This window comes from Ictidomys tridecemlineatus, chromosome 8, assembly GCF_052094955.1.
Source record: "Ictidomys tridecemlineatus isolate mIctTri1 chromosome 8, mIctTri1.hap1, whole genome shotgun sequence".
Lineage (NCBI taxonomy): Eukaryota > Metazoa > Chordata > Mammalia > Rodentia > Sciuridae > Ictidomys > Ictidomys tridecemlineatus.
This window is the reverse complement of record NC_135484.1, coordinates 71,690,911-71,715,803: the sequence shown is the minus strand read 5'-3', so window position 1 is coordinate 71,715,803 and position 24,893 is coordinate 71,690,911. Positions and strand designations below refer to the sequence as shown.

Here is a 24,893-nt window from a genome sequence, read left to right as displayed (position 1 = left end):
AATAGGCATATCATCAACAACAGATTTTCAGATTTTATGCTTCACTCTGGACAAAAACAAGAGCATGACATCTTGAAGTTGTTCACTGGGTAATTTAAAACTCTGTTATAATGTGTACACCAGCTGCACATATCATGTTACTTGAGTTCAGCATCAATTAAAATTGTAAATGAAACTAGTCATATGTTCCCTTTCAAAGATGTTACTGTCCAAATCAACAAACTCAAAGCAACTGTCCAAATCAATAAAATAGCATGAATATTTTTACCATAAATATTTTGTTTAATTGTGTTTTCTAAATCCATTTTTAGTGGGGGGCAGGTACCCAGGATTGAACCCAGGAGGGTTAACCACTGAGCCACATCCCCAACCCTTCTTAAATATTTTTTTTTCTTAAACTTTTTAGTTGTAGATGGACACAATATCTTTATTTATTTATTTTTATGTGGTGCCGAGGACCAAACCCAGTGCCTCATACATGCGAGGCAGGCGCTCTACCACTGAGCTACAACCCCACCCCCACCCCCTTTAAAATATTTTATCAAGAGGCAGGGCCTTCCTAAATTGATGAGGCTGGCTTTGAACTTGCAATTCTCCTGCTTCAGCCTCCCCAGTCGCTAGGATTACTGTGCCACTGCTCTTGGGCTTAAATCTATTTTAAATTCTGATTTCTATTCTGTTCAAATGAACTATAGTATGATAGCTAATACACATCAAGAGCCTTCTATGTAATCCAGGTGGCTTTATAATTTTGTTCTAACCAGAAAATTATTTAAAGCAGTCGCAACTTTTAGACAATACAGCCTCAAGGAGACGAAAGAGAGGGCAGCACCGAGAACTGAAATATGTCGTCTTGAGGACTGTGTTCTTTATACAGCATTTATACTGACGTCATCTTTTAAAAACTAAAAATCTTGTATCACTTATTTAGAAAAGAGAGTGGCGGTTTTTAAGATGAGTATCTCCAGCTTGCCCGCCTCCGATGATGGCTATTAACCAAAAGAACGTACTCTTTTGGCGGCTATGGAAAATAAGACGGAAAAGTAAGAATGAGTTTTGGAGAGTAAATCAACCTCCCAGACAGCCAGTAAGACTGTCCCGGGCCCCGCCTTCTTCACAGCCACCACCGCCCCCGCGGGGTGGAGCACCTGCCAGGGCGCGCAGGGCGGGGCCGAGAGATGTGCTGTCCACTGCGCGCGCGGCCGGGGTTCCAGTGAGCAAGTGCGGCGGGGCGCTCGGTGCAGTTGAGCGTGCGGGCCGAGTCCTGAAGGGTTGCGGGACCTGGGCACGATGAAACCCGAAGGGGAGCGGCCGACGGTCGGGGTTGCCTGCGATGGCTTCTCAGAGCTGGAGCTGCTGAAACTGCGCGCGGCAGAGCGCATCGACGAGGCGGCTGAGCGGCTGGGGGCCCTGAGCCAAGCCATCTGGAGCGAGCCTGAGCTGGCCTACGAGGAACACCGTGCCCACCGTGTGCTGACGGGCTTCTTCGAGCAGGAGCCGCCGGCCGCCTCCTGGGTGGTGCAGCCGCACTATCAGCTGCCGACCGCCTTTCGCGCGGAATGGGAGACGCGGAGCGCAACGCGGTGCGCGCTGCACTTGGGCTTCCTCTGCGAGTATGACGCGCTGCCCGGCATCGGCCACGCCTGCGGTCACAACCTCATAGCCGAGGTTGGGGCGGCGGCCGCTCTGGGATTGAGGGGGGCCCTAGAGAGCCTCCCTGGGCCTCCTCCGTCGGTGAAGGTGAGGTGGGGCCGGTACATCCCTTGCACTTTAGTCCCTGGGCCGGTGTAGGGAGTGCGCTCGACGTGTGGCCATCCCTTTGGCAAAAGGCAGAAAAGAATCCCCGAAAGAAAGTCAGGACTAAACGTGTTGCCGACGACCTTCTGCAGACTTTTTATTTCCACTTTTGTAGTTATAAACAACTCAGGAGATTCTTCTCTTGGAAAGAATTGAGAACCAAGCCTGGTTTTTGTTACGGGTTATTTTTGGTGACTGAGAGGCAACTGCAATTTGCTGACAAGTAATTCCTCCAATTACTTCAGGAGAAAGTAATTTTTGTAGGAAAACCTGTATCTATCTATCTATCTATATATATATATATATATATATATATATATATATATATAGAGAGAGAGAGAGAGAGAGAGAGAGAGAGAGAGAGAGAGTGTGTGTTATGATTTGCTTGGTATTTGAATAGGAAAATTTCAGCCATTAGAATCCTCTAACTTCTAGAATTATACTAATAATGGAAAAGCAAATGAACATTTAGTACAAAGATAAGTTCATCCTTAAGTCTTAATTTTTATTTCACAATTTTAAGAAATATACCAATTCCTTAAACAGGAAATGTTGTTTATGTTTGTCTTAGGCAAGTTTAATCTTGTGTTATTCTGTTTTTCCAGATGTTATATTATTCTTTATTCTGTGAGCTAAGATTCAATCATCATCACTCAGGTTAAAGGGAAGACAAATGTTTTAATATTATTTAGCCCATTTCCCCGCAATGTCAGTAACCTTTCTCTTTTGTCCTAACAGTTCCATCTCTCTAGGCTTTCTCTTTAGCTACCTTCTATTTTCAGCCGCTGGGGGCTGGTTTTTGCCTTAGATTAGCTTTTTTGTTTTGTTGTGAAGGGGGAATATCCTTTGTCATTGCATAAAACATTGGAGAGATTTAGTTTTAACCAGGTTTATGAAAGACTCGGAGCTGTCAGCAATAGACCATCGATTTTATAAGTCTAGAGTTAAGAATAAAGAGCAGCTAGTTTAAGAGTGTGGACACTTTATGGTTTCTAAAGAAAACTGGAGTTTGAGAAATGTACCAACTTCACATTCCAGATGATTGTTCTCAGTTTCAGCAAGGTTATCTGTTCTCAGTTTAGCAAGGTTATCTGTTCTCAGTTTAGCAAGGTTATCTGTCTTATCTGAAAATGGAATTTGAGCTGTTTCTCTTTGCAAGCCAAGAATTTTTTTCCAGGTTGTTCCATTGTGTTCAAAGACAAGACCTTGAAAGTATGAGTTGTTTATAGATAATTTTCCTTTGCTTTTTAAAATTGAAGAAGTTAAGCTTAAATTTCAAAGTAAAATGTTTATTCTGTAAAGTTTTCTTTTGTTTAATTAGGTATTTGGTGACCAGTAAATCTGCCTTGGTTGATTAGTAAGTTTGTGTAGTAGTTGGCCATTTCTTACCATGGTATTAAGATTTGTTTAATGCTCTTCATAAGGGATTAATGAGTTAAGACTTTTTAAGAAGGTATCTTAGTAAGGAATAGTTCAGGCCAACAGGTTAGGGCATCTAAGGTAATTTAGCTGTGCCCGAAGATTTGCTCTTTGACCTGGGGCAAGACACTTTCAAAACCACCCTCCCCAAAATGATGATGCTGGTTACTCATCTACCTCACAGGGTTGTTGTGAGAATGATTAACAAGTCACTTGAAAAATTCCTTACCAGTAAAATGCTGGTGAATAGCTCTATACGTATACTAAAGTCTAAGTCATGAAGAAGCTTTAAGAAATAAGTCCTTGCAAATTTTGAGGAACTAGGTATGTAATAATCAACTTTTTTTCATATTTGCCATTCGTTATACAAATTTGAGTTATTACAAATAACTATTAATAAATATTGGGAAAGTTTCTTATAGTGTCCCTGGTACATACATTACTTCAAATTAGTATAATAATGTAAATTAAATTTTGTGATTAATTTAGCACCATATATTTTATGCCCACTGCATAAATCCTCTGTCTCCATAGTTTAAGAACCTTAATATAGATTGTGAGTACATGTTTGAGGGAACCTGTTTGATATTTTCCTACTAGGACTTTTTGTTGTTGTTTTGCTCTGAAATAGGTATTTCCCTCTAGATAAGTGTCCTGGGAACCCCTGCAGAAGAAGATGGTGGTGGCAAAATTGATCTAATTGAAGCAGGAGCTTTTGAAAACCTCGATGTTGTTTTCATGGCCCATCCATCCCAAGAGAATGCTGCTTATCTACCCGATGTGGCCGAACATGAGTAAGTAATCAAGTTGCAGATAAACTTCTTAGAGGATAACTGACTATAGAATACTTTTATGTCTAAGGGCCCAACACTCCAAATTTTTTTTCATTTAAAAAGTAAATTGATGTGTATGAATATGGTATAATGAATCCCACTACTATGTATAATTATAATGCTCCAATTAAAAACAAAACAAAACAAAAACCCAGTAAATTGAGTCAGATGCAGTGGTGTGTGCCTATAGCTGCAGTTACTTGGAAGACTGAGGCATGCGTGAGGAGTGCTTGATCCTGTATGAATTTGGAGACCAGAATGGGCAATGTATTGAAACCCCAGAACAACAAAACAAGAAGTGTATTGTAAGGGCTGGGGATAGAGTGCTTGCCTCGTATGCACAATGCCCTGGGTTTAATCCCCAGCAACCCCCCATCACACACCCACACAAAAGTATATTGTAAGATAATGTGATGTCTTAACTTACATTGAACGACATTTGGTAAGACTCCAAAACAAAACAAAAAGTGTATTCAAAGATAATGTGATGTCTTGATTAACATTGAGTGACATTTGGCAAGACTCTTCTAATTGAGATTTATTATAGTATTCATAATAGGGCTGCTAAAATAGTGCCTAAAAAACAGGAGTAGCAAACAGAACATGGTGACATTTATGTTCTGTTTTGAACTCTGAGAGGAACCTGATTTCTGGAAAGCGTGTATTCTTGATAAGGAGTTGCCTTTGCAACTGAAAAGATTTGTAAGAGATGGTTTTATTAGTCAGCCTACTTGGCCCCAGGCCTGTTTCAGTGTCTGGCTTCTTTGTTTTTTCATGGGTCATCTTTTTAAGATTTCCACAAAAGAGGAACAAGATGAAGAATTTAAAGAAAAGTTATTAATTTATCTCTTTAAATTTCTAATAATGAATAAGATAAAACAAGTTTTTCCTATTGGCCACCTTTCCCATATCCAGTCCCTTCTTTGCTGTTGTTGTTTTCTCCAGTGCTGAGGATGGAACCCAGGTCCTTACACATGCTAGGCAAGCACTCTACCACGCAGCTACAGCACTAACCTTCCAGTCCCCTCTTTAGAGGTGTATTTATAGGACATGCATAGGTACATGTATAAATTAAATATTGAAGGAAGGTTGTTTTTTTTTTTTTCTCTGAGGAATTCAGCTTAACACACACACATACACACATTTTATTTTGTTTTATTGAGGTACTCAGGGTTGAACTCAGGGGCCTTCTACAACTGAGAAACATCCCCAGCTCTTTTTTTATTTTTTGAGACAGAGATTTCCCATGTTGCTAAGCTGGCCTTGAATTTACAGTCCTCTTACCTCAACCTCCTGAGTCACTGAGATTACAGGCATGTATCACTATGCCCAGCCATTCAGTATATTGTTCTAGCTAGTTGCAGTGGCACATGTGTGTAATCCCAGTGACTCAGGAGGCTGAGGCAGGAAGATTGTGAGTTCAAAGTCAGATGCAGCAATTTAGGCCCTAAGTAACTTAGTGAAACCTTGTCTCAAGTAAGAAAGAAAAAAAAAAAGGGTGGGGATGTGGCTAAGTGGTTAAGCACCCTTGGATTCAATCCCTGTTGCCAATAAATAAATAAATAAATAAATAAATAAACACACACACACACACACACACACACACACATTGTTTTGGCCCTATTTTTTAATTTAAATTTTTTTTTTTTTTTGAAATGGGTCTTTCTGTTTTGCCCAGGCTGGCCTTGAACTCTTGATCCTCATGCTTCAACCTCCAATAGCTGGCACCAGAGGCAAGTGCCACCATAACTAATTCACAGGCCCTTGTTTTGTTAAAACAAAATCAAACAGTTTGTTTTGAAAATAATTTCATATTATTTTGCTTGAAGTATGTTTTTAAAGGCCAAAATATTAATGCTGATATAAAATAACTTTTAATATTTCTTTTCCTGTAGTTTATTGTTCTTTAATTGTATATTTAAGCACTCAATGGAAGAGCGCTTGCCTGGCAAATGTGAGGCACTGGGTTCGATTCTCAGCACCACATGTAAATAAATATGTAAAGATCAGTCAACAACTGAAAAAAAAAAAAGAAATGGTACTAGAGCCATTTTCATAAAGGACTTCCTTTTCCATTTTATACTCTAGTTTCAAGGTGATGGTGAAAAGATATATGTCAAGGAAATAAGTATCTTACAATCTTATAAATGTGTTTGAGGGGCTGGGGATGTGGCTCAAGCGGTAGCGCGCTCGCCTGGCATGCGTGTGGCCCGGGTTCGATCCTCAGCACCACATACCAACAAAGATGTTGTGTCCGCCGAGAACTAAGAAATAAATATTAAAAATTCAAAAAAATAAAAAAAATAAATGTGTTTGAATGTTTTTACTTATCTTCGTTCTGTTAACAGAATGTGAGGAATGACATAAGAATTGGTAGCATTCTAAGAACTCCTGAATGTCCAGAATGGTTTTTTAGTCTAAATGTGAACAATACTAGTTAATTAGGTTTAAAAAGTGTTAACTAAGTAAGTCAATCACTTAGTTACACTATTATTTAGTTATAAAGTTATAAGTATTTAATTCACAGTCTGAGAATATAAAAACCATGGAGTGAAGTAATGATAATTTATAGAATTTTAAAACATTAATGAAGTATGGGGATATAGCTCAGTAGTGGGGAGCTTGCCTAGCATGTATGAGGCCCAGGTTTCATCCCCAGTGCTGGAAACAAATTAAGTTAAATAAAATGTTAGCCACCTAAAGTATTTGGAAACATTAAAATATTGCTAGGGTATCTTATGATAAAATTGTGAGTATAAAGTGATTTTCAAAGATTATCTTAGCCCATTTCAAATGTTACTTTCTAATAAAGAATTATCTGAGTTTTTTTTTGTTGTTGTTGTTGTTTTTGTGGTGCTGGGTGCTGGGATTGAACCCAGGGCCTTGTGCATGCAAGATAAGCACTCTACCAATTGAGCTATTTCCCAGCCCTTATCTGAGTTTTTGCAGACTTTTGATAGAGAGCTATCACCATACAGTGTAAAAGGATGCAAGAATTCCTATTTTATAATTGCATCATGTAATACAGTATTGCATATGTGTTCAAGTTGAATTGTGTACAAATTTAATCTGTAGGAGGTTGGTTGAGCAACATTTTCTTTCTCTATTTAGAATACTTTCTTTGAGTTAAGTACTATGTCACATAATAATAAGTTGTAACTAATGCAAGTAAATGTAGTGCTTTTACTGCAAATAATTTGCAAGTAAATATTTCAGCAATGTGAATTAATTTTGAATAATAGTTTGGTAGTTCTAACTACCTGCATTTTTTTTTTCTTTAGTGATACTGGAGGGAGTAATTTTCAATGATTTTTTTTTTTTTTTTTAGTTGTAGATGAACACAATACCTTTATTTTGTTTTTACATGGTGCTAAGGATCCCACCCAGAGCCTCATGCATGCTAGGCAAGTGCTGTATCACTCAGCCCCAGCCCCAGCCCTTTCAATGATTTTTTTTATTTCCTAGTGTGACTGTGAAATACTATGGAAAAGCATCTCATGCTGCTGCTTACCCCTGGGAAGGAGTCAATGCCTTAGATGCTGCTGTTCTTGCCTACAACAATTTGTCTGTGTTAAGACAGCAAATGAAACCAACCTGGAGAGTTCATGGTATTACTGTCATATATTTTGTATGATGGTGCTTAGTATATTTCAGTGAAATATAATTAATATTTGATTTTTTAAAAAATTGGAAACAGTTATGTACTTCATATGAAAATTCTAAAATTTTGAACATTTTCAGAATTCATGTGACAGGGTACTAGGATATTTATATGTGGATAGGAAGATATTTACAACTATTGTACATAAATGGAATGGCCATCTTTGAGCAATAGAGCTGAAGTTTTATGTGGGGAACTGTTTTTTCTGTCAGTGTTTGAAAGTAAGAACTTGATTTTCTGGTTATCCCAGTGTCTCTTAATGTTAACAACATTTTGTCCATTCCTCAAATTTAAAAAGGTGTAAAGATTACTGGATTTTAATAAAGGTTGTTACATCCTAAAGAACATCTTTTTTTTTTAAGATGTTGATGGACCTTTATTTTATTCATTTATTTAAATGTGGCGCTGAGAATTGAACCCAGTGCCTTACACATGCTAGGCAAGCACTCTATCACTGAGCCACAGCCCGGCCTTATGAAGAGCATCTTTTAAAATTATGTGTATCACCATAATATAAATACAGTAATAAAGTATACTGTCTTAAAGGTACATATTTTGTTATAGTTTAATATCTATTTTTTTACCTGTTAATTTTGCTGTAGGCTGAAATCAGTTAGTAATTGCACTTTTGTCAATTTCCTGCCTTCTTTTCTTTTCTTTTTTTTTTTCAAGAGAGAGAGAGAGAGAGAGAGAGAATTTTTTTAATATTTATTTTTTAGTTTTCGGCGGACAGAAAATCTTTGTTTGTATGTGATGCTGAGGATCGAACCCGGGCTGCACGCATGCCAGGCAAGCGCACTATCGCTTGAGCCACATCCCCAGCCCCCTTATTTTCTTTAAAAGGAAAAAAAAAATAGGAATTTTTAAATAATAGAAATATATATTTTTTAAAATTTATTTTTTAGTTGTAGTTGGACACAATACCTTCATTTATTTTTATGTGGTGCTGAGGATTGAACCCAGGCCTCACGCATGCTAGGTGAGTGCTCTACCACTGAGCCACAACCTCAGCCCCTAGAAATATATTTTTAAGATGATGGAATGTGCTGGACATTATTACCCAAAGTACATGTATAAAGACAGGAATTGGTGTGAATATACTTTGTATACAACCAGAGATATGAAAAATTGTGCTCTATATGTGTAATAAGAATTATAATGCATTCCACTGTCATATATAAATTTAAAAAAAATAAAAAAAAGAAAGACATTTTTAAGTAGGTCATATAGAATTAGATTGTGCATATCTATTTTGTTATTACTTTGGGTAAATCTTCATTCTGTGTAGTTCCAAATGTGTTTGTTTTGACAGTTTATAGTACTTAGGATCCTGACCTGAATGATTTCTTTTTGGTATGAAAATTATTTTCCTAGAGCTAAATACCATTTAGAGGATTTATGGAATTCTTGAAGTATGAGGGTAATTATAGAACCTCAAACATTGTTTTTTTTTAATGTCAAAATTTTATCAAACAGTACAACTGTAGTAAAATAATGAAAAAATTTCCCAGATAGCTTATGATATTACATTTTTTATAGTTATACATTTTTAATTTTTTTTTAATAATCTAGATTATAATTTCTTTCTGAGGTGCTGGGGATGGAACTCAGGGCCTTGCTTATGTTAAGCTAGTGCTCTATCAATGAGCTATACCCTCAGCTCTGAATCATAATTTCCTAATGTTATATAGATTCCTTAGAATAAAGTACTTATAAGCAATTTTTTCCCTCTTAGCTAGGAAATATCACTCTCTCAATAGAAACTTATGTTGTATAACTGTTAAAATGTTTGATTTTGGTATATCAGTGAAGTAAATGGTTTAGATTATTTTTCTTTATGTACATATTGTCTAAAAAACTTATGGATTATATTTAACCTTAAAGTAATGATCACAGGCTTAATTTCAGTAATTTGATTCTTTTTATAGGTATAATAAAAAATGGTGGTGTAAAACCAAATATCATTCCCTCTTACTCTGAATTAATTTATTACTTCCGTGCACCCTCATTGAAAGAACTTCAAGTTTTGACCAAAAAGGCAGAAGATTGCTTCAGATCTGCAGCTTTGGCTACAGGGTGCACAGTAAGAACTTTTCAGAGTTAATTATAATCAGAGGTATATATGTGGGCTTGGGCTGTTTATGTTAAATTAGATGGAAACCCAACTTGCTTGCCTCCTTCTCATTTGATGGTGGTAATATTTTGATGCTGGGGATTGAACCCAGGGCCTGTACTCACTGGTGATGTCTGGAATTTGTAAAGTGAGTTGGTCTAATAATTAATATGAAAGCCTTTAATTCTTATGTATTTTACTCAGTGTCTGAAAAGGGAAGACTACACATCTTTTTTTTTTTTTTTTTGGTACCGGGGATTGAGCTCAGGGGCACTTAACCACTGAGTCACATCCCCAGTCCTATTTTGTATTTTTATTAGAGACAGGGTCTCACTGAGTTGCTTAGTGCCTTGCTTTTTGCTGAGGCTGGCTTTGAACTTGTGATCCTCCTGCCTCAGTCTCCCCAGCCATTGGGATTACAGGCATGTGCCACCACTCCTGGCTTACACATCATCTTATAGAGTAATTTGGATATTGCTGCTCTAGAATCCCTGCCTTTTGGCAAGTTACAACCTTCATTGTTGGCAGTTATGCTTTTAGAAATGCTTACAGTAAATGGAACTTAATGTCAAAATCTACAAAAGCTGTTTTTGTTAAAATAGTGATATAAATACTCTTAGATGGCTGGAATGGAAGTTAAACACAGAAGCTAGTCAAGAGAATTTGCTGATTTGCATTTAAGTATCAGTCATGTATGGTATAAAGTGGGGTGAGTTTTAGGATTATATAAAATAAGAATTTTGCACATAGCGTAGTTGGAGAGACAAGATCTTGACTTGTGCTGCTCAGCCTCGAAACATTATTTGTATCTCTGAGTCTCCATTTTCTCACTTGCAAATAGGGATAATGACGAAATCTTAGAGTTCTTTTGAGAGATAAATGAAATAGTGTTTGTGAACAGATAAGAGCATAACCTTCACATGTATTAACATTTTTTCTGTCCTCCATAGTCTAGTGATGTATGGTTTGTTCACATGGTAGCAGTGTTTCATGGTAGCAGTAATTCTCAGACAGTGTATGTTAAGTGTATTAATAGTAATGTGGATAGTAAGTGTTAGGAAGAATCTGAGACAGGAAATCACTGGCCTGGGGGTGTAAAAAGGAAGATTTTATGGAAGACTATAGATCTGAATGGAGCTTTTAAGGATGATCATACTTTCAGGTATGTGAAGGACAGAGAGTGAGAGCGCACAGATGGGAAATGTGATCAACAAAGGGAAGAATTCTGTAAAAGCTCATGTGTTGTTGTGAATAGATAAATAGATACGTGGACAATTGTAAGAGAAAGTACATAGCCTCATATGCCATTACAGACAGTAGGTATAGAATTAGTATATAATTATAAAGCATCCATAGTTTAGGGCAGTACAAACTAAGCTTTTATTCCCTTACTTACCTATAAATATTTAAATATTTGTTTATAAAATATATATGTGAACTCTTACCATTAGCCTATCTCTCAAAGTGTACAATATTCCCTTAGTAAAGTTTATTGTTATAGTATTTAAGTCTATTTAAGTGATGTTTTAATAATTTCTTATATTTTGACTGACTTGAAAGATGTGACTAAATTGTCATTGTTTCTACCTTAGATGTTACCAAGAAGAGAAGAAATGTGATCTCTGCTATTTCATGATTGGCATTTGCTATCATTTTTGATATTATATTTAGTCCAAGGGAATTGTCGATTTGAGTTAGTCCTGAATCTATAAATCCACTTAACTGGGCACATACACACCCCAGGCTAGTGATTTCTTGCCTCAGATTCTTCCTGACACTTACTATCCACATTACTATTAGTACACTTAACATACACTGTCTGTATCTTCATACACTTAATTTAATAAATGAGGACCACTGTCAACCCCTTCTCATTGTGAAACTTTGGTATTTCTTGCAGGGTACCTTTCGGACCAGGCAGGGGTATCAGTGTCATTTTGTATGTTGAATGTTAGTGAAGCTCAATTTTTTTTCTTTTGGACACTGAAACTAGAGTTGTATTCCTCAGACTGTTTTTTTTTTTTTTTTGGCCACCTGCATCAGAATTACTTGGGGATGCTGGTTAAAAGAGTAATTTCTGGGCTCTCCCTATACCTTCTTCAGGTGACTGAAGTTGACACTTGCTGGCTAGTTTAGAGCTTGGTGACATTATGTGGTTTAGATAATTTAAAACATTAGGAAGATAGGGTCTTAAAAACTTTCATTATAAGATACATTTTTTTTTTTTAAGGTAGGGAATTTGAGTAAGCTTATGTCTAGATGGAAAAGTGTCCCTCTTGGCTGGGCATGGTAACACATGCCTGAAATCCCAGTGGCATGGAAGGCTGAAGCAGGAGGATTGCAAGTTCAAAGCCAGGCTCAGCAATTTAGCGAGGCTCTATCTCAAAATAAAATATAAAAACTGGCTGGGGTTGTGGCTTGGTGGTTAAGCACCTCTGGGTTCAATCCCCAGTACACCCCCCCATCCCTGGCCAAAAATAACAAATCTGTTCCTGTTAGAGAGAACCCTCACTGGATTGAAAATTAGAGAATTTGCATTTTTTTAAATTTCAAAATTTGTTTTGTAATTTTTTTTTATTAGGTAGAAATTAAAGGTGGAGCACATGATTATTACAATGTTCTACCCAACAAGAGCCTATGGAAAGCTTACATGGAGAATGGAGAAAAGCTGGGAATGGAGTTCATTTCAGAAGATACAATGCTGAATGACACTTCAGGTAATTAAGTTCTTTTATTATATTTCGAGCTACCTGAGGATGAGTAATGCCATATTCAATTAAATGGTTTTGGAGGTAAGGAAGTACTGCTGATGTTTTTAATGACATTTTCACAAACTTAATGGTTGGGGGAAAACTAATGGATTCTTCAGTGTGTATAGACTGTCAAGTTAGCAGACTTGTTTTTATAAGTAGCCAACCTAATTTTTGATCTGTTTTCTGAATATTTCTAGTGTTTCAGTTTCCTTAGTTCTAATTTTTGAATAAGCTACTAAAATGGGATGTAGAATTTTAATTTATTCTCAGTTATTATAATGAGCAGGTTATAAAGTATTTAGTTATTTTGGGCATTTTCACATTCTGAAGAGTCACAGATAGCTGTTAGGATTTAAAATATATATGCATGCATTAAATAGCATAATTAATATGTTAAATAATATTTGGACTATTTAGATTTTTTCTTTTTAAAGAATATTATTACTAAAGAGACCTGCATGTTACAGATGTACCTCCTAAGATAGAAAAATAGATATTGTGAAGTAGAACCAAAAATACATCATAATAAAAATGGAGTACTGATATCATTCATGAGAAGAAGTTCAAGAGAAAGTGTAGAAATTCTAAAGTGGAGCTATTCAGAAGTCTTTTGAATCTGGAACCACAAAAGTTGTCCAGGTAGGAGATTTAGGGAGGTTGTTGTTAGTAAGATTGCCCAAGTATGAAGAGGGAGAAGATGCCCGAAGATGGAACACTGGGGTCAACAGCTTTTAAGAGATAAGCAAGGACACATTGTCTCCTTGATGGAGAAAGAGACAACATGCTCAGAGAAGATAATCAGGAGAGAGTGAGGTCATGGTAGCCAAAGGAGTAGAGAACTTCTAGAAGGGAAGGAGGAATAAATCATGTCAGGTGCTTATAGAGGTTGAATAAGGTAAGCATGGTCTAGTATTCATTGCACCGGCAATTAGAAATTTGTGGATTGTTTGAAAGAAAATAATGGGTGGCTGGTGAGACCAGATGCTAGATCTCACATCTTTACCCACTACATTGACTGGTGAGATAGTAGAGATAGCAAAGGAAGATTCTTCTTTTTTCAAGAAAGTTAGCTTTAAAGGAAAGCAGAGTGGATGAAAACATAGAAAAGGTTTTTAAAAGAAATAGCTGAGAGAAGTAGATGCAGGTAAGTGTTCAGGAAGGAGGGCAGGAATTCAGAGATGCCCTCCCTAAGAGGTTCTGCCTTCACATGGTAAGCCTTGAAGTGGCAGCTGGAGGACTGAAAGAATTGCCACTGACAGGAGTTGGCCAGGCATCAGTTGTGTGTGTATGTTCTGAACAGCATCAAGAACTCAGCTCAATATTAAGACCATGAATTTATTGTCAAGGCTACCTTCATGTTCCTGTACTTTTATGCTAGCATGTTTATGCAGTCTAGCTGCGGGAGGGAAGATGCATGGTCAGATCTACCCAGAGATTGGATTTTATATAATAGACAAACAGCATGTGCAGAGATCTGTGGTATCCAGATTGGATTTTATATAATAGACAAACAGTAGAATAAAGTGGCTATAATTTGGATATGGTTTGCAGGCTCTAGGATCTAGCTCCACAAGTAAGATATTAAAATACTTAGCAGGCATTTGACCATCTTGTCCACTGATGTGCCATCACCATGTATCCTGAGTGTCTGGAGCCATTCCTGGTACTACTATGTGCTCAATGAATGTTTTCCAGTGAATCATTTTTCCAGAGCTCCAAAGCTTGGCCCTGGTCTGCCTTTACTACACAACTAGTAGCTATGAGATTATGGATACATGACTCTACACTTTGGTTTCTTCCTGTGTAAAATAAGAACTTTTCAAATGTTAATGAAGCATTAGAATTTCATTTGGAACATGGTAATTCCAGATAAACATTAACTGTTGTTAAATATTTTGCTTTCATTCTCTTACCACTCATTCTTGTATAGTCTAACTTTGCCAGAAACAGTGTTTGACACATAATAAGCATTCAGTAAATATCTATTGAGTGAACAGAAGGCTTTGTTTTTACTATGATATATTTAGCAGATGTTAGTGTCAGTCAAGTGAGAGGCTAGAAGCATGGTGATTTAAAATATTGCTTTTTGTCTTAGAGAGTTTCAGAATGTGGTTTATGAGAGACATTAACCAAATAAGCCAATAAATGGAAAATGAAGCCAGGTACCTTTGCGCACACCTGTAATCCCAGTGGCTTTGGAGGCTGAGGCAGGAGGATCGTGAGTTCAAAGCCAGCCTTAGCAAAAGCGAGGTGCTAAGCAACTCAGTAAGACCTTGTCTCTAAATAAAATACAAAATAGGGCTGGGAATGTGACTCAGTGGTCAAGCGCCCCCAAGTTCAATCCCCAGTTACAAAAAATAAGATAAAATAAAATGAAACCTGGAAAATTTTATGGAGGATTGTAATACAATACTGTGAGAGCCTTTGCTAGAGGACATTACCAGGGAGATAAAGTAAGAGTTCACTGAAGAAATGATGTTTAAAGCAGGTGGAGAGGGGACTGCATGTGTAGAAGTCCTATAGTGTCCAGAGTGGCTGAGGTGGAGCAGTGGGAGTGTGGTCTGAAACCAGGGTTAGGAAGGTGAATGGAGTCAGACCATATTAAGATTGAAAAAATTTTTTAAAAAAATGGAAAAAATATTGGCAAAGTAGATGCTGCTAGACCAATTAGGAGACTGTTATATCAGTTCCAACAAGAAGTGGTAATTATGTAGACTAGGGACAGGTGATGGTGATGGTGATGGTGAAGGGAAAAGTGTTAGGCTTCTGAGGCATTTGGAAAATAGTATTGATGGGTAGGGTTGAAGAACGGGAAGCTTATGAATTTTTATTTTAAAAGAAATAGTTGAACAAGGCCCTGGGTTCAATCCCCAGCACCCCCCCCCCCCACACACACACACACAAAGAGTAGTTGAGAAAAGTAGATGCAGGTAAGTGTTCAGGAAGGAGGGCAGGAGTTCAGAGATGCCCTCCCTGGAAGTCCTGCCCTCACATGGTAAGTCTTGAAGTGGCAGCTAGGGGACTGCAAAGATTGCCAAACACTTTGGCTGTGTTTGATCTACTTTGAAGACATCCATGAAGAGTTAACAGTTGGGCTGGGGATGTGGCTTAAGCGGTAGTGCATTCGCTTGGCATGCATGCAGCCCGGGTTTGATCCTCAGCACCACATACAAACAAAGATGTTGTGTTTACTGAAAACTAAAAAAAAATATTAAAAAAATTCTCTCCCTCTCTCTCTCTTTTAAAAAAAAGAGTTAACAGTTAACAATTGGATGTACAAGCATGGAGCTCAGAAAAGACCAAGTTAGAGTTGGTTATTTGAAGCGATATGTATGAACAAAATCTTGAGCAAGAATATAGCAGGATGGTTGTGAAAGGAATGGGAAAATAAACAAGGAGAGAAATGAATTACAGTAGATGGGGTAGAGAGAGAAGATGGGAGGGGAGGGGAGGGGAGATAGTAGAGGATAGGAAAGGTAGCAGAATACAACAGTTACTAATAGGGCATTATGTAAAAATGTGGATGTGTAACCAGTGTGATTCTGCAATCTGTATTTGGGGTAAAAATGGGAGTTCATAACCCACTTGAATCTAATGTATGAAACATGATATGTCAAGAGCTTTGTAATGTTTTGAACAACCAATAAAAAAAAAAAAAAGAATATGGCAGGATAAGAGGAAAAGGCCTGGAATTGAGTCTTGAATAGTAATGTTTCATGGTTGCAGAGAGGAAGTTAAATCTCCAAGGGAAACAGAGGAAGGGACCATCATAGTTCACAGAAGGCAGGAAAGGGAGCAGCCCACTGTGGAGGCTGCTAGGAGGGCAAGTGAGAGTAGTCTTGGTTGGGAGAGAGTAGGTCTTGGGAGACCCTTCTGACAGCTGTGTGGGGACTGATGCAGGTGAAAGGGGAGGCAGTGAGAGCGTGAGCCTGTGGCCAGCTCTACAGGGTGTTCACTTCACCAGGTCTACAGGACAGAGAACCATAACCAAGTTCAGGTTACAATTTCATCATGCAAAGTGTTTAACCAAATATATCTTTCTTTATGCATTCCAAGGATCTACCGATTTTGGAAATGTTTCTTTTGTGGTCCCTGGAATTCATCCATATTTTTACATTGGATCCAACGCCTTGAATCATACTGAAGAGTACACTAAAGCTGCAGGTAGGCTGTTGAGAGTGCAGGTTTTCACATGTGCTCACTCTTTTCCTATCAGTAGTGCCTTTCTGACTATTTAGTTTAGTTTGTTATTTCAGAAATAGATTCCGTGGTGGGTAGTTGGAGAGGCAACTTAGGGATTGGGGGACTTAACCTGAAGAATTAGTAAGTTGATTTTTAATAAACGTAGAAATATTTTAATTCATTTTCTCTGTCCTTTAGGATCACAAGAAGCTCAGTTCTACACTTTGCGAACAGCCAAGGCTCTAGCAATGACTGCATTGGATGTTATTTTTAAACCAGAATTGCTGGAAAGAATCAGAGAGGACTTTAAATTGAAACTTCAGGAAGAACAATTTTTAAATACAGTAGAATAAAAAGGAGACTTAGGAGTGGTTTATGAATCATTAAGAAGTGATGATTTTTTTCTTTAATCTTTTTAATGAAGAGAACATGCTTGTTTTGAATCTTAAAGGAATCAAATTCTTCTTACCTGATATGTAAGAACAGGGTATGGTGAAAACATTCACTCATATCTAAAATGAAATTTTTGGGTGAATCTATACTTGATGGAATTGTGATATTTCAAGAGTTGGTAGGTGATACTGCTGCTTAAGATGGATGGTACATGATGTGTCAAAATAATATTGATAAAATCTGTATAATAATTTACAGATTTATATATTATATATTTTAAAAGGTCCAAGAGGTTTCAAACCTTATATACAGAATTGACACCCACGAAATGGTTTTGTGGTACAGAGTGGTAAACTTATTTAATGTAGTTTTAAAGTTCATGGTCTAAATTTAGGTAAAGTTTGTTTCAAATATTTCTGTTTTTGCTTCAGAAAATCTCTTCATTTATAATAAAAGTAGCTTTTAATTAGAAATGCTTGCGGGTAACAACTAGAAACTCAGATACAAAGAATAACTTTAGTTTTACCATTTGAAGAAAAATGAGAATGTTCTAGTTTTTACACATAATCAACTCTGGGAAGTGGCATTAAAGTAATTGGTAATTCAATGTTACAGTAAGAGGGTAAATGTTGGATGGTCAGGATCGGACTCTTCCTTTAAGGCATTTGCACGGTAGCCCTGTGTGTTCTAGGAGAACTCCGGGAGGAGCATTGGCTGGCACCTACTCTGCTCTCTGGAATGTTCAGAATCCTGCACTGCCCCTCCAGCCAGCAGCCTGCTCAGGCTCCCACTCAGAAGCCAGCTTGCCCCACCTGGCTGCACTGAATTCTGAGCCTCCTTAAGCCTCCTGCTAGCCCAATATTTTAAAAAAAATTATTACAGGTTTTCCATGATTCTTATTTTAGTGTGAATTTCTTGAACATGCTAAAAAGAATGTGTGAAAAAAATATTTGGTAAAACAGATATTTTAAGCTGCAAATGCAGTAAAGCTCCAATGTACTTTATTTTAAAGGAAGTCCTCAGCTTTGAACAAGCATTCCAGAAATGGCAAGGGAAGGAGAGAAAGTGTCCATTTGGCTTTTATGGTATAATAAGCAAGTCACTTGGGCCCTCTGAGCTATCAACTCACTTTTTTTTTTTTTTATATTTATTTTTTAGTTCTCGGCAGACACAACATCTTTGTTGGTATGTGGTGCTGAGGATCGAACCCGGGCCGCACGCATGCCAGGCGAGAGCGCTACCGCTGAGCCACATCCCCAGCCCTATCAACTCACTTTTTGAAAAGTTAGATCTTCTACTTACAGTCTTTTGAACCCCTAATTCCTGCTGTATCTGAAATTATTTAAAATTGCAAGAGAGGTGGTTGTGTTTGGGAGAGTTAGTAGTTGAGAACTGCCTTTCTTCTGTATAAGGGTCTGTGGATTATGTGCCTGATTTTGGCATATAGCTGCCTTCTTTTAAAGCCTGCCAAGAATGGGTTTATATTTTTTAAAGGGTTGCTAAACAAAACAAAACAGAGACTAAATAATATGACCTGCAAAATCTAACATCTTTGCTGTCTGGCTTTTTACAAAAAAGGTTGCCAGCCCTGGCTGTATATAACAGTAAAATAAAATCTGTGTCTCTTTGACTTAGGTCATATGATCGGATCTTTTGGAATAAAACTTCATAAAGAAACCCCGTATCTTTTAGCAATGACTTCTAATGCTGTGATTAGAAATAATTTCTTTCTTAACCCTCACACTTCAAAGGTATTTTCATAAACCTTTACTTAACTGAAATTACCATTGGTTGGTTTTTACATCAAATTTCTAAATATTTTAAAATGTAAAGAGGGAAGTGTTAAATTATATCTAAACAAAGTGTTCCTTTTAGAAAAGGAAGGATTCTGTTCAGCTCCTCCTCCTCCCCCCTTTTTTTTTTTTTTTTTTTGAGACCAGGACTCACTAACCTTGAACTTTTAGTTCTCTTGCCTCAGCCTCCCAAGTAGCTGGGTTTGAGGCATGTGTCATAGCACCTAGCTTTACCTCTTTATTCTTACAAGATGAATGTTAATTCTTAGATGGTTAGCAAATAAGACTCATTTTTTTTTAAAGACTGAGTGAGAGGGAGAGAGAGAGAGAGAGAATTTTAATATTTATTTTTTAGTTCTTGGCGGACACAACATCTTTGTATGTGATGCTGAGGATCGAACCCGGGCAGCACGCATGCCAGGCGAGCACGCTACCACTTGAGTCACATCCTCAGCCCAAGACTCATTTTTTTTTTTTTAAGAGTGAGAGAGGAGAGAGAGAGAGAGAGAGAGAGAATTTTTTAATATTTATTTTTTAGTTCTCGGCAGACACAACATCTTTGTTGGTATGTGGTGCTGAGGATTGAACCCGGGCCGCACGCATGCCAGGCGAGCACGCTACCGCTTGAGCCACATCCCCAGCCCGAAGACTCATTTTTTTAAAAAAATATTTTGTAGTTGTAGACGGACACATACCTTTATTTATTTATCTTTATGTGGTGCTGAGGATCGAACCCAGTGCCTCACCCATGCTAAGCAAGTGCTCTACACTGAATCACAACCCCAGCCCAAGACTCTTTTATTTAGAATATTTATATTGTTTTTGAAGAAGGAGATAACCAAGTTTTTGTTCCTTAGTTTCATGACATTTTATTATCACTAACAGATTCTGTGATTATATATAGTTTTCCTTCACTGCTGGTGTGTGCATATTTTAAATTTTATTTTATTTTATTTTATTTTGATACTGGGAATTGAACCCAGAGGTACTCTACCTTTGAGCTATATCCCTAGCCCCTGCCCCCTCTTTTTTTATACCAAGGATAGATCCCAGGGCCACTTAATCACTAAGCCACATCCCTTTTTATTTTTTGAATTTGAGACAAGACTTGCTAACTTGCTGAGGCTGGCCTGGAACTTGTGATTCTCCTCCCTCAGCCACTGGAGTATTTAGGATTACAGACATGTGTCACCGTGCTTGGATTGTTTTTAAATTCTTAACAGTATCTAGCATAGTAGTTTACCTGGGAATATTCAGTACTTTTTGTTTTGTTTTGATTGGAGTACTGGTGGTTGAACCCAGAGGCACCCTACCACTGAACTACATCCCCATACCTTTTTAATTTTCAAATGGGGTATCTTTAATTTGCTCAGGCTTCCCTTAAACATGATTCTCCTGCCTTCTTTCCTTTTTGAATGAGAAAATACTGCATTCTTGCTTGAAATCATTTAAGTTGCTCTGTGGAGAGATCATAGGTACAAAATATGTTTTAATTTTGTGAACATAGCAATCTTTTGTACAATCTGGAGTAGAATAGATACCTTATATTACTTTGCTTCAGATGCAGGAAAACGAGATTCATTTTTGAAAAAAGCTGCACTGGTTTAATGCAAAGTTTAAAATTAAAAGATTTTAAAGAATTAGTTTCTGATCTAAAATTAGTTTCTTGAGGTGTCTGTTTTATGGAAAGGTCTTTTATTGCATGCATTTATAATCTTTCATGCTCATACCCTACACTTTAAGCTTTTTCCTCAAATACCAGCTTTGGGCTGTGTAAAATTAGTATGCTTTAAAAGATATAATGTAAATTAATTGTTTAAATATAATTACAAACTGAAGATGCTTTTTCTATAGTGACAATTTTAAGCAGGCTTGAATATGGGACCCTGTAAAACAATTATGTGTTATAGGCTGAATATCTCTTATCTGAAATGCTTGGGGGCCAGAAGTGGTATTTTGTTTTTTTGTTTTTGTTTGGTACCAAAGATGTTTAGCCACTGAGCCACATTTTCATTTTTTATATTTCATTTTTTATTTCGAGACAAGATCTTGCTAAGTTGCTTAAGGCCTCTCTAAATTGAAGAGGTTGACCTTGAACTTGTGATCTTCCTGCCTCTGTCTCCTAAATCACTGGGATTACAGGTGTGTGCCACCACACCCAGCCAGAAGTGTTTTCGATTTGGAAGTTTATTTGGATTTTGAAATATTACATATCCATAATGAGATATATTGGGGGATGCCACCCAAGTTTAACCACAGAATTCTTCATGTTTGCATATATATATATATATATATATATATATATATATATTATACACTTGGGCCAAAGATAATTTTATAGAGTATTTTTAGTGTGCCTGCATTTTGACTGCAACCTGTCACATGAAGTCAAGTGTGAAATTTTTCACTTGTATAATGTTGGCATTCAGAAAGTTTGAGATTTTGGATCATTTTGGGTTTTCAGATTAGGGATATTCAACCTGTTTTATTAATTACCAAGTTGCTATATAAGATTGAATGCAGTTAGTATTTAGCTTGTCTCTTAAAATTTTGGTCTGCTTTTTAGTCTTGCAAATTCTCCTTATGTGAACTACTCAGGACATTTTCCTCTTTTCATTGCTTCTCTCTGTAGCACTCAGAAGTGCTGGGGCATTTCGGATAAACTAGAACATTTTGTATGTTTATAAATATGTATGTGAACTTAAAGCATTTTGATTTTCCACAAAGTTATTTTCTTTGATATTTTATCTTGTAATCTTGACATTTGAGCTCAATAAACATTTGTTGAAGAGTGCCTATTTCTAAGAACTTGGTGAAAGAATAAGACAAAGTCTCTGCTCAGAAAGCTTGCTGTTGGTGGCAAATTCTCACTTCTTAATTCTTTCTTCATCTGAACAACACTGGGGCTGAAGCAACAACTGAAAGCTGTTGTCTTGGAATTTTTTGAAAAGTGTTTCTAAAATATTTTAAAATATCCGAGTTTCCCCAATCTGTTTGAACAGAAGAAATTGATGTGCAAATTTTTTTTTTAAAAAAGGAATGAATGTCTTGTTTGATAATATATTCTGTAAAAAAAAAAATATTAAAACCCTTCTGATAGTTTTTGTGCAGTTCTAACTTTTTACCTTAAGAAGTCTTTTGGTAAATGTCCTACATACACCAGCCTTCGCAAAAATTGTCTAGCAATTTTTGTAAGGCTGCTATGACAAAATACTTTTTTTTTTTTTACTTCAAGCATCTTGTAGTACAATTATGGTTGAGGGTGGTGCATTTTGATGTGTGAAGTTGAAATTTTCAAGTAAGCAATCACTCTACTACCATCAGATTATGATAATTTTTGTAATATTTTAATATATATTAAAATGTGTATGAAATATAAAATGTTAAGTATGTTTAATAACACTTGTTATTTTTAAAATAACGTTTATGAAAATACATGAAGATAAAGCACAATTACCCAAATGCACTATGGTAATACTGTATTTTATTAATTTATCAGTATTGTAGGTGTTAGGTTGCCTTTCAACTGTATAAATGCCACATATTATTCATGTAATGTGATTTTAAAAGGACAGTTAAATCTTTTGTTTAAAAATGAATGTTTTACTAGTCTCAGCAGCTGAAAAATGATAATTTTACCTGGTAGAAATTGAATACACAGGAATTAGACTTTGAATTTCCATTTTTTAAAAAATTCCACCATGTAATAATGCAAATGCAATAGAACAGATTATTAGATTGTTATCAGTAGCTAGAGAATAAGTATCTCATGTGAGTAACATAATATGGGTCCAAATTTATTTGTTTAAGTTGGCTTTTAAAAGAGTTCATACTTTTTTTCTTCAGTGATTAAAATGTAAGGTTAGTTTTGGTTAGTTAGTTTGGGTCAAAGCATCCAATAACCTTAGAAATATAGAATGAAAAGAATCTAGATCAGAGTCCTAAATGGACAAGTGCCGCAGTCTGGCTGGGCACAATTCAGGAACCACTTGTGAAAGAAACGAACTTTATTTTTAGAACCACACAGCTCCTCAGGAAAAACCCTCAGAGCCCAACTGCCACCACCGGCTTCTCCCAAGCCTCTCAACCTCTCCCACTCCTCCTGCTCTTGAGGCCGATTGGCTGGGTCACACGGGCGGAGCCAAAAAGTCCCCCAATGAGCAGCTTCGTAGTCTGAAAGGGAGGGGAAACAGCCCAATGAGCATCACCTCAGAGGAGCCAATCAGCTAGAAGTTTCTGGGGCTGCTGTGAGCCAATCATCAGCTGGGAGTCTGAAGTTTGCTGGCAGCTGGAAGTTTGCTGGGGTCCCTTCAGCTGTGGCTCTCAACATCTCCCCCCTCTCTGTTTAAACAACAAGCATGTGTCTTAGGGACCATGCCTGCCTTAGGTTGTCCAATAGTACATATAGTTCTTACCCGTAATCGGATGAGCTAACCTCAAGGCGTCAGCCTCCTGTCTTAGGTTGGTACCATTGCAATTGGATCTTACCCGTTATTGACTACCGGTTCAGCATACAGCCACACCTGTGGATAGGTCTTTGTATGGGGGGGGGGTTCTTTGCCTCACCTCTGTTGGCCCCCAAATTTTAGCTGAACGACCATGACAAGCAGAAGGGAGGAAGATACACCAAGCCAATTGACGGCTCCTTTTGGAAAAATTGTACCACCGATGACACCATCAGCAAAAATACCCCAACACTACCACAAGTTGCTGCATCAACAGATAGTTCACAATGCATACAAGTGATACATAGTCCAGGGAAGTTCTGCAAGCAGTTCAGTGATAACTTTTTACAGATGAAATCTCCATTGCAATGTTTAAAAACTCTGTAGTCAAAAAATAGAACTGATCAGCAAAACATTAACCTAGGTCTGTATGAGCTCAAAAAACAAAATAGAACTTTGTGATATGGGAAAGGGTAATAATAAAATAGATATTGAAAAAAGCATCCTGGTTCTGTCATAGATGTAAGGATAGCCAAACTGGAGTTTTGGATATCAGCTAGTATGGATTTGAGCCAAATCATCTCTTTGGTCTGTAGAAATCACTTTAGTTAATCTCTCTGGAATCCAAATCGGCTGCTGTTCTCCCTGTGGAAACACACAAACAGACCCCCGACTCCAGACAATTACTGGGTCAGGACCTTTCCATTGTCCTGTTAGAATATCCTTCCAAAGTACCTTGGGCTTATGTACATTTTCTGGACACATATGCCTTTCCGCAGCACTAAGCCCTGATGAATCCAAATTTTAAAAGTTTAGAGTAAAAAGTGTTATTTTAAGTTTATCTTTGGGGAATATATACCCCTTCCCAATTCCCTCTTTTTGCTTTAATAAGTACATTTTAATAGTTTGATGAGCTCTTTCAACTATGCCTTGTCCCTGTTATATGAGTAATGCCAAATGATGAGCAAAATTGTTTAAAAGAGGTAGAAGTATAACCAGGGGCATTATCTGTTTTTAACTGTTTTGGAACGCCCACAGTGGCAAAATTTTGTAAGCTATAATATCTTTAGTTTTTTCTTTGGCATGAAGGGAGCCCATCAAAAATCCAGAAGAAGTATCAACTATAACATGCAAATATTTTAATTTTCCAAATTCTGGCAAGTGTGTGACATCCATCTGCCAAATATGGTTAGGTATCAGTCCTCTAGGATTGATTCCAAGATTAACTTGTGGTAAAAAGGTCACACAATTTTGACATTGTTTTATTATTTGTCTAGCTTGTTCCTTAGTTATTTTAAAATGCTTTTGTAAAGTATTAGCATTGACATGGAACTTTTTATGAAAATTTGTAGCTTCTTCTAGTGTAGAGAAAATATATATGTCATGTGTAGTTTTATCTGCTAGTTCATTGCCCAAACTAAGGGCTCCAGGCAATCCTGTATGTGCCCTGATATGTCCTATAAAGAATGGATCCTTTCTGTCCCAGATTAGACTTTGTATAGCA

General features: G+C 37.0%; 1 protein-coding gene across 2 annotated transcripts; it reads left to right on the top strand.

The window, feature by feature from the left end:
• Positions 1 to 1,148: 1,148 nt before the first annotated feature.
• Positions 1,149 to 21,738, top strand: Pm20d2 (peptidase M20 domain containing 2). 2 transcript variants are annotated; one of them, XR_013425008.1, is made up of 8 exons: positions 1,149 to 1,740; positions 3,862 to 4,010; positions 7,515 to 7,657; positions 9,639 to 9,793; positions 12,405 to 12,540; positions 16,633 to 16,740; positions 16,957 to 17,245; positions 18,310 to 21,738. XR_013425008.1 is itself a non-coding variant. In XM_005324712.5 (7 exons), the coding sequence occupies exons 1-7, from the start codon at positions 1,291 to 1,293 to the stop codon at positions 17,109 to 17,111; spliced, it is 1,296 nt and encodes a 431-aa protein (XP_005324769.1). In that variant the 5' UTR covers positions 1,149 to 1,290; the 3' UTR covers positions 17,112 to 21,738. The 2 variants fall into 2 exon arrangements, 1 of the variants encoding a protein (XP_005324769.1); XM_005324712.5 differs by having other exon boundaries at positions 16,957 to 21,738.
• Positions 21,739 to 24,893: the final 3,155 nt, after the last annotated feature.